Source organism: Nomia melanderi, chromosome 6 (genome assembly GCF_051020985.1).
Source record: "Nomia melanderi isolate GNS246 chromosome 6, iyNomMela1, whole genome shotgun sequence".
NCBI classification, from domain to species: Eukaryota; Metazoa; Arthropoda; class Insecta; order Hymenoptera; family Halictidae; genus Nomia; species Nomia melanderi.
The window spans coordinates 16,246,095-16,261,440 of record NC_135004.1 but is presented as its reverse complement, the minus strand read 5'-3'; the positions used below and the strand labels follow the sequence as shown (position 1 = coordinate 16,261,440).

The 15,346-nt window shown below is 30.6% G+C and overlaps 4 protein-coding genes and 1 non-coding gene across 19 annotated transcripts in view; 2 read left to right on the top strand and 3 right to left on the bottom strand.

Moving 5' to 3' along the window:
- Nucleotides 1-17: 17 nt before the first annotated feature.
- Cep97 (centrosomal protein 97kDa) lies at nt 18-6,634 on the top strand. 12 transcript variants are annotated; one of them, XR_012998735.1, is made up of 15 exons: nt 353-441; nt 630-781; nt 944-1,102; nt 1,183-1,284; nt 1,392-1,588; nt 1,836-1,919; nt 2,011-2,306; nt 2,467-2,559; nt 3,065-3,262; nt 3,332-3,937; nt 4,026-4,161; nt 4,235-4,454; nt 4,537-5,808; nt 5,994-6,068; nt 6,153-6,634. XR_012998735.1 is itself a non-coding variant. In XM_031983822.2 (14 exons), the coding sequence occupies exons 2-14, from the start codon at nt 352-354 to the stop codon at nt 5,119-5,121; spliced, it is 2,841 nt and encodes a 946-aa protein (XP_031839682.1). In that variant the 5' UTR covers nt 18-217; nt 294-351; the 3' UTR covers nt 5,122-5,853. The 12 variants fall into 12 exon arrangements, 9 of the variants coding, with proteins under 9 accessions (XP_031839682.1, XP_031839683.1, XP_031839684.1 ...); XM_031983822.2 differs by lacking the exons at nt 5,994-6,068; nt 6,153-6,634 and adding an exon at nt 18-217 and having other exon boundaries at nt 294-364; nt 4,537-5,853; XM_031983823.2 differs by lacking the exons at nt 5,994-6,068; nt 6,153-6,634 and adding an exon at nt 28-167 and having other exon boundaries at nt 294-364; nt 4,537-5,853.
- Nucleotides 6,635-6,760: 126 nt separating this feature from the next.
- Nucleotides 6,761-8,661, bottom strand: Cyp40 (Cyclophilin 40). 2 transcript variants are annotated; one of them, XM_031983749.2, is made up of 6 exons: nt 8,306-8,661; nt 8,047-8,184; nt 7,671-7,969; nt 7,464-7,598; nt 7,227-7,391; nt 6,761-7,072 (listed from the first exon to the last, which is right to left on the bottom strand). In XM_031983749.2, exons 1-6 carry the CDS (start codon nt 8,388-8,390, stop codon nt 6,854-6,856), a joined length of 1,041 nt encoding a protein of 346 aa, XP_031839609.1. In that variant the 5' UTR covers nt 8,391-8,661; the 3' UTR covers nt 6,761-6,853. The 2 variants fall into 2 exon arrangements, with proteins under 2 accessions (XP_031839609.1, XP_031839608.1); XM_031983748.2 differs by having other exon boundaries at nt 6,762-7,072; nt 7,137-7,391; nt 8,306-8,659.
- Nucleotides 8,662-8,670: 9 nt separating this feature from the next.
- On the bottom strand, nt 8,671-8,742 carry TRNAQ-CUG (transfer RNA glutamine (anticodon CUG)). The gene has a single exon. It is a non-coding gene; the product is annotated as a tRNA-Gln (tRNA).
- Nucleotides 8,743-8,909: 167 nt separating this feature from the next.
- On the bottom strand, nt 8,910-11,386 carry Ndfip (Nedd4 family interacting protein). Of its 2 annotated transcripts, XM_031983775.2 has the most exons (6): nt 11,188-11,384; nt 10,613-10,759; nt 10,410-10,550; nt 10,204-10,327; nt 9,938-10,123; nt 8,910-9,838 (listed from the first exon to the last, which is right to left on the bottom strand). In XM_031983775.2, the coding sequence occupies exons 1-6, from the start codon at nt 11,212-11,214 to the stop codon at nt 9,735-9,737; spliced, it is 729 nt and encodes a 242-aa protein (XP_031839635.1). In that variant the 5' UTR covers nt 11,215-11,384; the 3' UTR covers nt 8,910-9,734. The 2 variants fall into 2 exon arrangements, with proteins under 2 accessions (XP_031839635.1, XP_031839636.1); XM_031983776.2 differs by lacking the exon at nt 10,613-10,759 and having other exon boundaries at nt 11,188-11,386.
- A 411-nt stretch (nt 11,387-11,797) lies between these two features.
- Nucleotides 11,798-15,346, top strand: part of Ndf (Nucleosome-destabilizing factor) — a 65,338-nt gene continuing 61,789 nt past the window's right edge. The window contains exons 1-7 of one of the 2 annotated variants that reach the window (XM_031984060.2): nt 11,798-11,923; nt 12,021-12,057; nt 12,955-13,043; nt 13,123-13,249; nt 13,463-13,564; nt 13,686-13,877; nt 14,846-15,019. In XM_031984060.2, coding sequence (XP_031839920.1) covers nt 11,889-11,923; nt 12,021-12,057; nt 12,955-13,043; nt 13,123-13,249; nt 13,463-13,564; nt 13,686-13,877; nt 14,846-15,019 — 756 coding nt within the window. In that variant the 5' untranslated portion in view covers nt 11,798-11,888. The remainder of the gene's footprint in view (nt 11,924-12,020; nt 12,058-12,954; nt 13,044-13,122; nt 13,250-13,462; nt 13,565-13,685; nt 13,878-14,845; nt 15,020-15,346) is intronic. The other variant, XM_031984061.2, reaches the window with a different exon arrangement.

Genomic DNA, 15,346 nt, shown 5'->3' with positions numbered 1-15,346 from the left:
ACTAATATTAAAATGTGCAGAATATTTTAACAATAAATATAATAGCATTTTATATAAAGTCTATTAATATATAAAATGCTTACTATTAATAGAAAAATAACGTTAACGTGGTATTAAAGTATACATATACATGTATACATACATATATACACATACGTTGTACCTCGGTAATGTATTAAACACAGCTGAAAGAAATGCATCAATAAAATACACCTAAGTGTGTTATTATCTTCATATAAAATTAATAAATTGTTATTTTGATATATTTTGCAAGCTTCACCTATTTCTATTAGGCACTAGTAGTGATTACGACGACATCTTTGTAGCGTCTGCCAGTTTATTGTGTTCATCATGGCTTCGACGGGTTAGTGTGGATTTGATATGTATATTTAATGATTTTTTTATTAAAATACTACACTAAAAATGTTTCAAATAGATTCCGTATGTTCTTAATTATCACGGTGATGATTATTCGTTCAGTGTACACATAAAAATAGTGCAGTTACGTTTAAAAACTTGCGGTTTTGTACTTGTCACATTTGACACTTCTTATCGTGTGTTGCACGGAATCTTCAGTAAGATTTTATAAATTATATAAGAATAATAATAGAATTATTTTTTTCATTCAGAATCCTTGGTATGCGAGACACTGGATTTAAGTGGTCAGGGTCTTAAAAAACTCTCCCGTTGTCCATCGGACGCAGATATCAGTACATTGATTTTAGACGACAATGAGCTTCAGCGTCTCGATAATCTTGATTCTTATCATAGAATTACTAAGGTAATACATTTAGATATCGTACTTTAAATATACAGTTTAATTTCATATATTTTCGTGCTGTAAAATAGTGTCTTATTACATATTTCTTCCATTGACATGTTAACAGTGTCACACATGATAAATAAAGCATTACTCTTACCAGTAATAAATTTGAAATTTCAGCTTTCTATTGTAAGAAACCAGCTACTACGAATGTATGGAGTATCAAAGTTACATAATCTTGTAACTCTTAATTTAGCGAATAATGGTATCTTAACCATTGAAGGCATAAAGGATATGATAAATTTACAAACTCTTTGCTTGGCTGGCAATAATATAAAGGTACATTATATAGATATATTGTTTGTATATTATATAGATAGTGTCATGCATGTTTTTTAATGTTACATTCATTTGTACAGTCTATTGAACATTTACACACAAACACCAAATTGGAACATTTAGATTTGTCTGAAAACAGCATCAGTCATATCTCAGACATATCGTATCTAAGACATTTAAAGGTAATATTCCTTAAATTTGTTATGATTAATCTATATCAGTTGGGAATGTAATAATAATCGACTAAGCAATTTTATTTCATTTCATAATAATATACACAATATTTTAGGAACTTTTCTTGCATAACAATCGCATCATAACATTAAGGCAATGTGAACGCTACTTACCTAGTTCATTAGAAACATTTACCTTGGCAAATAATAATATTACTGATTTAAATGAAATGTCACATTTAGCTAATTTAAAAAGTTTAATCAATTTTTCGATTGCCAATAACCCATGCGTCAGTATGACAGGTAATAGTATGTATCCTTTTTATCATATACATTTTATATTTCCATCTAGGGATTAGAGATGGATTAGTAGTTTACTGAAGACATTTTTTACAATACATAGACAGAAAGATGTGATATTTTACTATCTTCAGTGTTACTTTAGAACTATATTTTCTCATAAAATGTTGCGCTTGTAGAAGGCTACACACAGAAAGAAACTTTTATACTAACAGTAGATTTACAGCTATAGCTTATTCTTCTTAACAAATAGCTAATAGTGGGTTTGACTATCGCCCTTTTGTTATCAATTGGTGTATGAGCTTAAAATCAATTGATGGCTATCCTGTTGATCCTATTGAAAGGTAGGTCTTTCCTTCAAAATATTATAAGTATGTAATTTAGTATTATTTGGGCCCCAACAATCAAAATTTATTTTAAATTATGGCCACTTAGTTTGAAAGCAGAGTGGCTGTATTCTCAGGGACGTGGTAGACAATTTCGTGTTGGGGAACATGCACTGCTAGCTCAGTACCTAGCATCTGTCTGCCCTCTCTCTGGTGAATCCCTAGAAAATGAAACTGACAGGAAGCTTAGGCTGATTTTGAGTAAAGCGCAACATCATCAACAGCAATTAAACCAACAAAGCGACACTGGAAGTGTGCACAGCTTAAGTAGCGTTGGAATGAGTCCTTCTCCAGCCACTAGGCGTAGACTTAGTCATAACAGGACAAGTTCTCCTAGACGTGCCAGTGAGTCTAATTGATCCTTAAAGTTTTTTCTTAATTCTTATAAGTGCGATCAAGAATCAAGTTTTCCTAGTTATATCTGCAATCGTGGACTAGTAGTGATGTACACTTTCCAGTCGTCATACACATTATACATGTTCTAGTTATAATGTGTTTTCTCTAGTTGCGCCATTGTTGACATACTATGAAGATAAATGCTTACAATCACCAAAATTTTATGAAGCAAAGTACTGTGTGTGCCATTCACCTTGTAAAGGTATCCAAAGTCAGAATGAGGATATATCACATATGGCTACGACTGCATAATGGACATGTGTAAAAATCTAACATTAAATTTGTATATTAAAGCACTTCAAATTCAATGTAACGTTAATATTGTCTAAGAAGTACTATTGTATTTTATGAATATGTTTTAACTTAGATTGATGCACATGTTTCTATCTTTCATGCCTAGTATGTAGTATGTTTTTACGTGATTGCTTTTTTAAGCTTATAGCGCTAACGACTTTGGAGAATGAAAGACAAAAAGATGTTATGATAATAATGCTAATTAGAAGATTTGGTTAGCAAATTATCATTTTGACGATTTGGAAATACATTTCACGTAGTTCACAATTCTTATATGGTTTATCTAGTACTTAGTCAGATATCATTTGCACGCTTTTGCTAGCAAAGCTAGCCCGAACAATATCATCATAACAAACCACATTATACTTTATAAACTATATTATAATTATTTAAAATGCATGATACTTAATTAGGTTCATCAAGAAATTCGTTAAGAATTAGATCTCCAGATAGGATGGTATCTAGCTGTCACACAGATGCAATGGTTTCTTCGTGCCACACCCTTTTAAATGAAGAGCATGAAACATTAATGACTCAAAGTTTGGATCCAAATATGTTATGTGGCAGCTTAAATAATAAGATATCAAATAACACCATCTCCAGTATCGAAGGTAAATTAAAAGTAAAAGAAAAGTGACCATCACCATTTATTATATGTTACATTAACATTTGATTTGTAGAAACATCTAGTCCTCTACAGGCTGCAACAAAATTAGTTCCGGTTCCTGAATCCTTAATGAGTCCAGATTTTCGTCCACCGTCTGGACTTGCACGCATTCTGGCAAAAACTCCACCAAGTAAATTAACATCACCGTGTCAAATTACAGTACCCAGTAAACCTGTAACCGATGGAGATGGCAAGGCTATTCCAATAATAAATACAGTAAATCCAATGGCAAAAACAAATCTCAGTTCGGTAAAAGCAAATGCACTTGTAAAAAGTAACTCTGCGACCAATTGCAGTATTGGAAAACCAAATATCGCTAAACCTGTTGTTACAAATCCTAGTAACAAATGTCCACATAGCGTGAAAATTAATAATTATGTTCAAAGTAAAACATTACCTGGACGACGAAGTACAAAAAATTCACCAACCCTAGGCAGAATCATACAAAGGCCAAAAAGTGCAAACGATAAAATTAAAAGTAGTATAATCAAAAAAACGGGAGATGGAGATGCAGGTAATGTTACCCAAAGTAGCGATGAAGATAGCGAAGTATGCCAAGCGAAATTGGATAGCATTCGTAACCGAGCTATTCAAAGAAGACAGGAAGACAGTAATAAAGGTAAGAAATTTTTAAACGAATGAAAATTATTAATCAATCGACGCAGTAGTTCTTTTGTTTGTTATACTTTTTTTTTCTATTAATGAAGCAGATCAAGATGAAGCTGAGAAAGCAGCAATATGTATTCAAAGGATGTGGAGAGGCTACCATACCAGAAATCTTAATAAAAAGGCAACTAACGTCTTGAAGACTATTGAAATGATGAGGACAATTAAATATATCCAGTACAATTTTATAACATTTTCATTATCTATTACTTATCTATTTAGACTGTTATATGATTCATTGATTTCTTAGGAAACTTTCTACTGATATGGAAGCTACTAGAACAGCTTTGGAAAGTGAACATAAGCTGCAATTATTACAAATGCAAGCAATCAATGCATTATGGAAAAAAGTTGTTAGTTTACAACCTAGTAGTAATCGAGAGCCTGCGAGTAACGATAATGAAAATCTTGCGCAGAATGTAGATGTTGTAACCAATCTAGCACAGACGTGTAATTTGTTACATACTCAGGTAAAATATAAATTATAGATTTATAATTGAAAATTTCGATGCAATGTGTTAAGTCATCTTTATGAAATTAATTCACATTTAGGTTCAACAATTACAAGATTCTATGTCAGAAATAAAACGATGCATGTCAAACATGCAATCAAAACAGAATCTCATTGATAATGCTGTCGCGACTCAAACTGAAATTTCTGCGGTTCATACGCCAGCAGGCGAGGAGAATACATTTCCCTACACTCGAGCACACAGACCGCAGACATTACCGATTCATCAAACAATCCACGAAGGCAATGAAAACAAAAGTTTTGCATCTAATCTGATCGACAGCGTGTTAAAGAAAGTTTCTCAGTCCACCGATACGACGGACGACGAGGTTAATACTGACATATTAAACTCTAATGAAAATCCTGAGCTACTGAATTCAAATGAACATCCAGATATGTTTAAAAGTTGTGAAGAGATCGTGGAACCTGAGTTTAAAGACGTAGTGAACAACGACGCAACGAAAGAGTACGATGTTATTGACAATGCTGTCATAAATGGCGAAGTTTGCGAAGAAACGTTATGTAAAGAGTTACACAATTTAATCGAAACAGAAATTACATCAGAAACTTGCCAAAATCTCGATAAAGAGGAGAGTTCCGAACAAGTTGAGAGGGAAGAAGTTTAATTCGATGAAACACGCGGAAAATAAATAAGGAAAACGAAGGTGCAAAGTCATAAGTTTTGAAACGGAAATTATGGAAAGATATTGTGAATTACAGCGAATAGTGTTTAACACACGACTGGAAATGATACATCTAACTAAAAATGCTCACTGTACATAAGTTAAAAGATAGCTTTTATCGTATTCAGACAACCAAAGTTTTATGATTTTAGTCGCACGATACTTCCCACAGTTTATACTTAAGAAGGATGTGATAATTTCATCGAAAGTTAAGGAACTTTCTGCGATAAAAAAATGAGAACAAGTACTAGTTACATAATTTTAAATAATCACATCGTTAAACAGTTTTATCATGTATTGTCGTACATCGTGGTCATTGAAGCAATTTCGAAAATTTTCCGTCCACATATCTGGCCCCTGAAAATTTCATCGATGTACAAAGTGTGTATTAATAACTTTGAGTATCGTTTAAAAAAAAAAACTTTGCTCCTTCTTAAAAACACACAAATGTTATTGTACAGGATGAATTATGCGCTTGGCAACATACATTCCAAAGTCGTTCGTCGGTTTCCAGATTGAAATAGCTGATAGAATCATAGAAGAGAATTTTGATATATAAACGCATTCCTTATAAGTGGCAGAAGAATTTTCAGTTTTTTTTTAAGATGTTGCCTGAATAATATTATATAGGTAATTATATTTATTTTCTTATTTATTTATTTATTTATTTATTTATTTATTTAAAAATGCAAAGTCTAGGGAGAAATGATATTACTGAAAATCGTAGTTAATAACGAAGACATTTTTAATCTAGTCATTGCGATAACTCCTACGCTTGTAACTGCTGTAGATATTAACTAAAACTTGTTATATAGGTATACAGTGTTATTAAAACAAAAAAGCAGAATACCTTTCAACGAAAACAGATAATTAAATTGTTGAAAAGAAGCGTGAGTTTTTAATTATAACAAAAAATTGCGTTTAGTATCCTTTCATATACATGTGTGAATTTTGCCTTCTTCTTTTGTTTACAGTATTTAGATATAAAAAGAACTAATGTTCTAAGATTATTACTGTAATGAAACAAACTACGTGTGAACTCCAACTAAAGTTGTACCATAATATTTATCTCATGTGTCATGTTTTTATAATGTGTCACAAAAGAAAACATTTTAACACTTAAACTTGTTAAAGACTTGATATAAGTGTTCAATAAATAAATTGCATACACTAAATATTGTGGCTACAAATGGCATCAAATTTTGTTCTATTTTTAAATTAAAATTGATAATAATTTGAATCACTTGTAAGTAATATTTTGGATCATATTGAATACAATCAAAAGGACCATAAACTTTGCAAATAATTTACAAGGAATGATAATATTTATTCCCATTAAAATTGTATTTAAATTGAAAAAAATGAGGAAGTAATTACTGTAAATATTTAAGCATTATATTTATCATTACATAATGTACTTGAAATTACAAATTTCTTTTACATATAAAAATATGTGTTTCACATAATTTTTAAACTTGTATGTTTCGATTAATTTTGTCTATAACAAAATCTCAACACCAAATGATATATTAAAACATATATCATATACAAGAAGTTTACAAAATTTATTACACATTAATAGTTATAAAAATTGTGTTATATTATTTTTAATTTAATACATATATATATATAAAATTTTTGTATATTTACAAATTTATTAAAAAATACTTTGGTTTTATTTAAACATTCTTTGACATGATGCTTTTTCAATTGCTAAATATGTATTCATAATCTTTTTAACTTTCTCAATTTCCATTAAAATGTCTTTATTATTAGGAGAACCTAATAATGCTTGTTTTAAATCTCTTAAGCCAAAATCATATTCATTCAATCCCATGTACGCTTGACTTCTACGGAATAATGCTTTACTATTGTTCTTATCCATCTGCAGAACCTATGTAGAAAATCAATGTTAAGAAATAATATAGTTATATACAGAATATTCTTTAAAACCTTACCTCTGTACATAACTTCAATGCCTCACGATGTTTTTTTTCTTTTAATTTAACAGCTGCAAGATTAAGTAGTATAATCAGTTTAGTATTTACCATTAGGTCATCAGAAGAATTTGATATAATTGTTGTACTAGTCATCCATTTATAATAACGTAATGCTTTTTTATATTTCCTCCCTGCATCCACATAATTTTTTTTTGAAAAATAATAATTTCCAGAATCTTTTATCTTCTTAATAACCTCTATGATATACATATACTATAAATGTATATAATTATTATTAAAAAAGTTTCCTCTAAAGGATATATTTCCCTTTGTTAAGATACTTGCATCAAGTTCTTTCGTGTCTGTTGCATAATCCCAGTCCTCTGGCCATGCAGGGAAAATATCTTCTGTACCATCATTTTCATTTAAACCCCAATCTTCACCTGGTTTTATTTCACCACAATCAGTTATGTGTATCTTCTATGAATAATAAACATTCAAATCATTAAAATGTTCTAAGTGTAGAAAAAATAAAACAAACTGTTTTTTTACCTCAGTTGGTATATCCTTTATTGTGGTCACTTCAGATACTTCTAATATAACACCCATACCTTTTAAAACTTTACCAAAAACTACATTGGTATTGTTTAAGTGCATGCTAGCAGAAATTGTAATGACAAATTGAGAACTATTGCTATTTGGTACACCGTTATTTACCATACTCAATAATCCTCCTGACATATGCGACAGTTTAAAATTCTCATCTTCAAATTCTCTTCCATATATGCTTTCTCCGCCTGTTCCATTGAAATTTATTATGTCTCCTCCTTGGATCATAAACTGTGGTAATACTAAGCACACAAATGTTGTGTCATAAAATATTATTCCTTATATTACCTTTATTAAATAATACTTCTATTTCTTATACCTTTATGAAATATTGATCCCTTATAATGTAATTTCTTGCCATAAGTTCCAATGCCTTTTTCTCCAGTACACAAGGCACGAAAATTTTCTGCTGTTCGTGGTACCACATCTTTAAACAGCTCTATCACAACTCTTCCAACTGCGTTACAGTAACATAAACATGATTAATAATATTCACAAAAATGAATCATAAATGAATAAATAAAAAGCAGAAACTAAACTTTATAGCTAGATGATTTTAACCGTATGTTATGACTTACCTTTTTCGGATTGCACAGCTATATCCAAAAAAACAAGTGGATTATCTTCACTGGTACGAGTATGATTCTTTATTGAATCTTCCATATTTTATTTAATATGTATCCATTTATGAAATTGTATTTCAAAGTTTTGTTTGCTTGCTCAACTATTATACTAAATCATATTTGTAGTGCTGCCCTCTAACATGTGTGTACCATTCAAAGTCTACTTATAGTATTTATAAACTGCTCATTTTTAATGTAATAGTTTTTGTACTTTCAAATGATAAATTTTATAAATTATATGTCAATCTGAAGACTTTTTTGTTAAATATCATTAAAAATAATTACCTTCGCTTTAAATTTATTAGTTTTATAAAAATTAAAGGTCCCACCGAGATTTGAACTCGGATCGCTGGATTCAGAGTCCAGAGTGCTAACCATTACACCATAGGACCTTCCATGAAAATGCTTTACTGATATTATATTCAAGGTTGAAAATAATTAATCAAAAAAAATATAATAATACGTACATAAATATTATTAATTCTTTCTATAATCATATATTATACTTCAGTTAATCGTAACAGGGAATAATATACTGACACAGGTATACATAAAAACATAAGACTTACTAATTTTTTTATATTGTTGTAATAAGTATATAACAATGAAGTTTTTGATAGTATAACATATAATGTATATCGCTTTGCAATAATTTGTTTTATACATTTATATGTGTTTGTACATATGCACATATATACATACACATACATACATATATATACTTTATATGATTAACTTATACCTTGAAATTCAGTAAGAATTTTTTCTATAAATTATTGTAATATACAAACAAGCGATTCGGATTATCAGTACACAGATCATGTATAATCAAAATTCTAAAAGCTTATCTAACGCTAGAGTGTATTACACAATATCACTATTAGAACTTTTACACTTTGATACCTGTTTGGAAACAGTATTTATATGTTTTCTCTTTCAAAATAAATTTTTGTCCTTGTAACACTAATTCCACGAGTAATGAACTTACATATGTATAGCATATGTAAACAAGCAATTTAAATTTAATAGATCAGTGCACAAATTAACAATAATTCTTATAAAAAAGTTGTTCGTATTTTTTTTGAGCAATAAAAATTCACATTTTAATGTATTTATGTGACGGTAACACATAAAACACGTGTGCAGTAACTATTTTCTTATTTTTCATTTTACTCTGCCTCATTTATTTCATTTTACACTTAAGCAAAATTTGGCAAATAGTCTTAATAATTTCAATAACCTTCTTTCCTAGTAATAGAATAATATGTAGCCAATATAAAGTAATATTTTCAAAGAGGATGGTTATATATTGTACAAATACAACCCCAAATAGAAATGCTGTTTCTTCTAAAGCCAAGGTAGATAAAGGTGCAGATTTAATGGCTTAATAAAAAAAGAGTAAGCGTTCCTGAGCACTTCCAGGCAATAGTCTCCAACCACGTTTAATGTTCAAATATTGCACAATTGCTCGTGCACAAATCAATACCCCTGGAATTTAAATACATTTTATCGATAAAAGAATGTTAAGAATTCGATAAGATCAATTCTGTTTGTATTATGATTAATACTACATCAAAAGATACAAACCAAATCCCATTATCAGCCACCACAACCATGAATTTTCACGAGATGCAAGATCAGTGGAATGTTTCACAATCAATGTCCATTTTGTTAATGATAAGCCAAAGCCAGATAATGCTCCATAACGAGATGCAATTGTGTGGCAGAAGCACATCAAAAGTAAAAATCCAATCCAATTGAATAAAAATGCAACTGTAACAGATGAAGAAAAATTTATATAAAACAATGGTTGACAAAGTAAGTGTATTAATACGTAAGTTATAATAAATTACCCATAAATGCTGTAAAGAACATAAAATCGGTCCCAAGTAAACCACTTTCTGGATCTCCTTCTGCAGCATCGGTATCTATAGCAAGGATCGTTAATGGTTGCTGTGGTGCTCTAATGTTGCCAGGCTATGAAAAGAAGATGAATGAAATATCTTACTTTTAAATCCATGTATTATAATTTATCTTTTAGACAGATATGATCAAGTACCATGTGTATTTGAGGATGAGGCTCTCCTTGTAAGGTTTTCTCACGTTGCACTTCTTCATAACTAGGCAATTTAGTGGCTACTTCATAAGGAGGTGGAGCAGAAAAATCAGCTTTAGGCGGTGGTATTTCTTCTCCTTCGCCCTAAAATATAAATCACATAAATACCTATCAATTTATGGTATACGATAAATGTTTTATCATACCATTCTACATTCAATCGAAGTTTGTGCTGCAGCAATATTTCCAGAATGACTCAATAAATCGTTTTGCATAACAGGTAATGATACAGTTAAAGTAGGTATCTCATTTTGAGATGATGGTTCCCCATTGGAATCATTTGTTTGTGAAGGCTAAAATTGAATGACAAACACTTGTTTTGAAAATGAGTCACTAATAAGTATAAGATATGCAACAAGGAATGCATTTATTTTATGTCAGTAGTAAAAACGAAAGGATATTTTATAGCTATGCAATGTTCAGGTGATCAAAACAATGTAATAAAGTAAAATACTGTTTCATTTAATTTTCCATACAAGCTGCATTTAGAAAAAAACAATTGACGATCAGATAGAACAATGTTTTCCGGGCTCTGTTTGTCAATGCTCGAACATGATTTGTATCGCAATGTATGATAATATTATTCTATATGTGTAAATTATATTTATAAAGCAAAAAAATACTCTGGCAGTCGACAATGGATTGTAAACCAACTAAGTAGTCTTTGAAACATTATATATGAGAATTACGTATCGTGATCCGTGCTGTTTACAAAACATACCATATTGTACCGATTATTATTATCCATTCCTCACGAAATTTCTATGAAGCACGTGTAAATAATCCTAGTCCCGCGTAAGAAATAGAAAATACTGTTTTTGTACGTAACGCTGCTTTCTAAGGCAGCAAAAGTTCTTACAATCGATGGCTGACAGCTGGCTAGGCTGTACCGTCGTGACAGTAGATTACGCCATAAAGTCACGTCTATTATTTTTATTAGATTTTTTTAAGTGATCCATTTTTATCATTAATAAATAATAACAGATCAATTATAGTATATTAGATTTTACATTTTTTTATGTTATAATTTACATACTCAGATTAAATTTAATATAATAAAAAAATATAATTCTAATTTGAATGCTGATTGGTCGTTAGAGAATTGTTGTTGAAAACCAGGTTGTAGGACGGGAGTTTAACGAACCGGAATTCTTTCTATTCCGGAAATACACGATATAAAACGAATGATTTATTTATATTATTATTTCTATAAAATATTCTATATTTTATTCAATCTATTGACGCACGTATATAATTGCCAGTATTACTTTTCCAAATAAAAATATAAACGATAAAAAGGAAACGCTCGTTTGACTCATGTCTTTTGGAGGGGGTAATTTGGATTACGTCGTCATGCACAAACGACGCTCTACTCGTCAGTCAGTCGCTTGCCGATCGTGAGAGAAGGCAGAGGGTTTTATAATGTCGGAGGTATTCAAACTGGGTGATTTAGTATGGTGTGTACTTGTAATGTGTTACTTATTAAATGTTTTTAATAGAAGTAGTGAAATCTAAATACCAGTGATTACTAATTGATGTCTTTATGGATTTCAGGGCGAAGATGAAGGGATTTTCGCCTTGGCCTGGCCGGGTAAGTGCGAGTTGACTGCTAACGGTTCTGTGTTAACTACACTTTGCTTGACTGTACGCGCCACGAAGTCAAACGCGGCCATCATATTTGGCGGGAACGTGTCCCGTATATTATCCGAGTTCATTTCTTAGATACGTGCTTTTATATCGCAAAGGAATTATGTTCTCTACTCTTATCGACTCCACAGTTGGCCCGCATTGCATATCTCCCGCCACACCCGACCTTCGAATTCAAATTGGCGCGCAGGCTACGAAAATATAACCTAAATTACGCTCCGCGATTTCATAACTTTCGCCACGATGTTCCGAAATGAACCATAACTTTCATGTTTACATTACGTATTTTTAGTTGCTCCGAAAATTATTTTATTCCTTCTATTTGAGACAATCAAATGTAAATTTCCAGGTTGTCCTGGCATTTATAAACGAAGTCGTTGAACGGAGTTCCCGCGGCAATTACGATTTGTTTTCCGTTCGGCTAGGTCTAGATAAAATATTTTATGCAACTGAAATGTTATTCCTTAAATTATAATGATTTGTTTAGTATGTCGTTTTATCTTATATGGTAGATTAATAACAAACGAAAATTGAAAATATCAAATCTGATTTCTAGTAGTAACAATCTTTGGTGTAGTATTTTATAAAATTTATATATTGTGATTTTATTTTCTCAAATGGTAACGTGTTTTAAGGAGAATATTTTACGCCGAACGTTGATTAATAATTAAAATTTCGTGATATTTATTTACGTTTGTGTAATTTACATGTATTATAAAATACAAATGTTATTGGCACACTATTATTTTCAATAGCATTATTGCTTCTTCATTTAATTTTCTTTTGATTAGAATAATATGTTCAGAAATAAAATACATTAATTTCCCCATGGCATCTTAAGGTGTCAAATCCTTCAAAGGACTTAAAGAAACCAACAAATACTAAGAAGGGGCCAGTTCAATGCATATTCTTCTTTGGAACAAATAATTAGTAAGTTTTAATTAAGCATTTTGGTTTTAATATTTCTTTACCTGTTAATTTTTGAAACTTACTATAATGTTTCTTATAGCGCATGGATAGAGGAGTCCAATATAAAGCCATATCTTGAATACAAAGATACTCTTGTAAAATCTAGTAAATCTGGTGCATTTAAAGATGCTGTAGAGGCAATAGAAGAGTTTATTGCTAATGGAGAGGTAAGTTGTTTAATAATAGAAATGAAACACATGTTATTTATATATTATAAAAAATAACATTTGAAAATAAAATCTTCTACAAATAACGTATAGGTGACATGAATCATTATTATTTTTATTTATTATATATTATAAGCCATAAATGAATAGGTAATACATATGTGATTATTAAGTAGAACAAGTTTCACTATGCAGCAATATTATTTGCTTTAGGTGTTTGAGGATGGTTTAGACCCTGACTCCTTATTTGACAGACTTAAAGAAGAAAGTATGTCTAAGGAGAAGAGCGTAGTAAAACCTCCTAAGCCTCGTAAGGTTAGGTTCAGATTATAAATTACATTTTTGTGATTGCTCATTGAAAACCAAATTAGTTTTATTATAAACAGGCCTATGTTCTATGTATAACATAAAGTAATTATGAAAATTGTTGATTCAGGAAACGCCAAAAACTAAGAGAATGGATACCAGTGCGAGTGATGCTCGACGTCCAGCCAAAAAGCAACGTAGAGAATCAAGTACAAGTAACAGTAATAGAGTAGGCAGTATCAGTCCTGCATTGAACCATTCAACGCCTCTCAGAAAGTCAGGATCAACTCTCCTTAATAGGCCTGCAAATATTGCCAGACCTGTAAGTACATTTTACTTAACATCATTTAATAATTTTAATAGATATAATAATTTTTTTTTTATTCAAAATGTAAAATAAAAATAAAGTGTCATTGTTTGAATTATCAGCCGCAAAGAATATTTTTTACAATTGTAATTTTTTTTCTGCCCAGAATTAATTTTCTTTGTTCAAAAATATTTAATTTTACTAAAAAATATTACACTACACTTTTTCTTAGTTTACAAAAAAAACAAATAAATAGAGAAACTATTACATTTCCTCGGGTTCCTGTTCATTTATAAAATCGATATTTTTTATTACAATTTCCAATATATACTATTTACATCATTCATACGAACGTAACTACAGATCTTTGTAATGGAAGCATATATTATTAAAATATTTATTATGTTCTTCATTATCATTAGTGACATAGATTCATATAGTAAAAATTTAATTAATTTAATTACAAAAAAATTTGCATGTCGAAGTTGATTTTTAACCATAGTAATTTCAATACTTGTCAGAATTATTTTGAGTCTAATCACATGCAAGTAATTTCATAGTCGAATGTTACATTACAATAAAAACGGTTTTTATTTATATTGAATATCAAAGTATCTTGTAACTTACTGAACTTGGTTCATTGCATCATTCCTATTGAATCCTTAAGTGCTTTTTTTACTCTGTTGGAATATTTAATAAAAGGTATCCAATTTGACTATTATTTTTCTATCATTAAAAAAACGATTTCACAATAGTTTTCAAAATTTCACTGTTATATAATTATCGGATTAACATGCCACACGAACAAGAGGCCGTGCTATAATTTCTTTTCATTTTGTCGCGCCATGGTTATTAATTATTAATTCCATACCCGTCACCGTTAGCTTTACTTTGTGTTCTCAGATTCCGTTGTATGAAATTTTGCAAATCAGCCCAATTTATTACAGACTGTATTGTTAATATCTTGCTACCTTGCACGGCAGGTGACACCGCCTTTAGACGTGGAAACATTGTCGCAAACCCTTAAAGAGAAAAACATCCTTCCGTCGACCTTGAAATTTGGGTTCCTTGGTTTGGGTATCATGGGTAGCGGCATCGTAAAAAACCTGATCAACAGTGGGCACAGCGTAATTGTGTGGAATCGGACGCAAGAGAAGGTATGTACGCTCCTTTTGTTTATGACTTAACACGACGGTTAACAGTGGCCGTAACTCAGTATAACACGACGCCGTATCGCGAAGGATACCGTCGTTCATTCATAATTGCCAAGAGAAGAGTCACGCAACATCTACTGTTTAACGCGTGTCAATAACACTAATTAATTTCCGCATTATTTTTTACCTTGGCGTGGTCACTTATCAACTTCCATAAAAATTGTTAAAAAAAAAAACAACAACTACAATTATTCCGCTGTTACGTATCAATTTCTCAAATATTTCGATACGCGCAGAAATGGTACTTTTAATCAACGATCACGCGTGTCA

What these genes read in the sequence shown, in the direction of transcription:
- Cep97 (XM_031983820.2), top strand. Translation starts at nt 393, where the DNA reads ATGATTTTTTTATTAAAATACTACACTAAAAATGTTTCAAATAGATTC. An exon ending in ACAGGAAGACAGTAATAAAG is followed by an intron (nt 3,938 to 4,025) that starts GTAAGAAATTTT and finishes CTATTAATGAAG; the next exon opens with CAGATCAAGATGAAGCTGAG. An exon ending in AGGACAATTAAATATATCCA is followed by an intron (nt 4,162 to 4,234) that starts GTACAATTTTAT and finishes TTGATTTCTTAG; the next exon opens with GAAACTTTCTACTGATATGG.
- Cyp40 (XM_031983748.2), bottom strand. Translation starts at nt 8,390, where the DNA reads ATGGAAGATTCAATAAAGAATCATACTCGTACCAGTGAAGATAATCCA. An exon ending in AGCTGTGCAATCCGAAAAAG is followed by an intron (nt 8,185 to 8,305) that starts GTAAGTCATAAC and finishes ACTGTAACGCAG; the next exon opens with TTGGAAGAGTTGTGATAGAG. An exon ending in CATTGAAGTTATGTACAGAG is followed by an intron (nt 7,073 to 7,136) that starts GTAAGGTTTTAA and finishes TTTTCTACATAG; the next exon opens with GTTCTGCAGATGGATAAGAA.
- Ndfip (XM_031983775.2), bottom strand. Translation starts at nt 11,214, where the DNA reads ATGGATAATAATAATCGGTACAATATG. An exon ending in CTTCGATTGAATGTAGAATG is followed by an intron (nt 10,551 to 10,612) that starts GTATGATAAAAC and finishes TTTATATTTTAG; the next exon opens with GGCGAAGGAGAAGAAATACC. An exon ending in GTTCTTTACAGCATTTATGG is followed by an intron (nt 10,124 to 10,203) that starts GTAATTTATTAT and finishes CATCTGTTACAG; the next exon opens with TTGCATTTTTATTCAATTGG.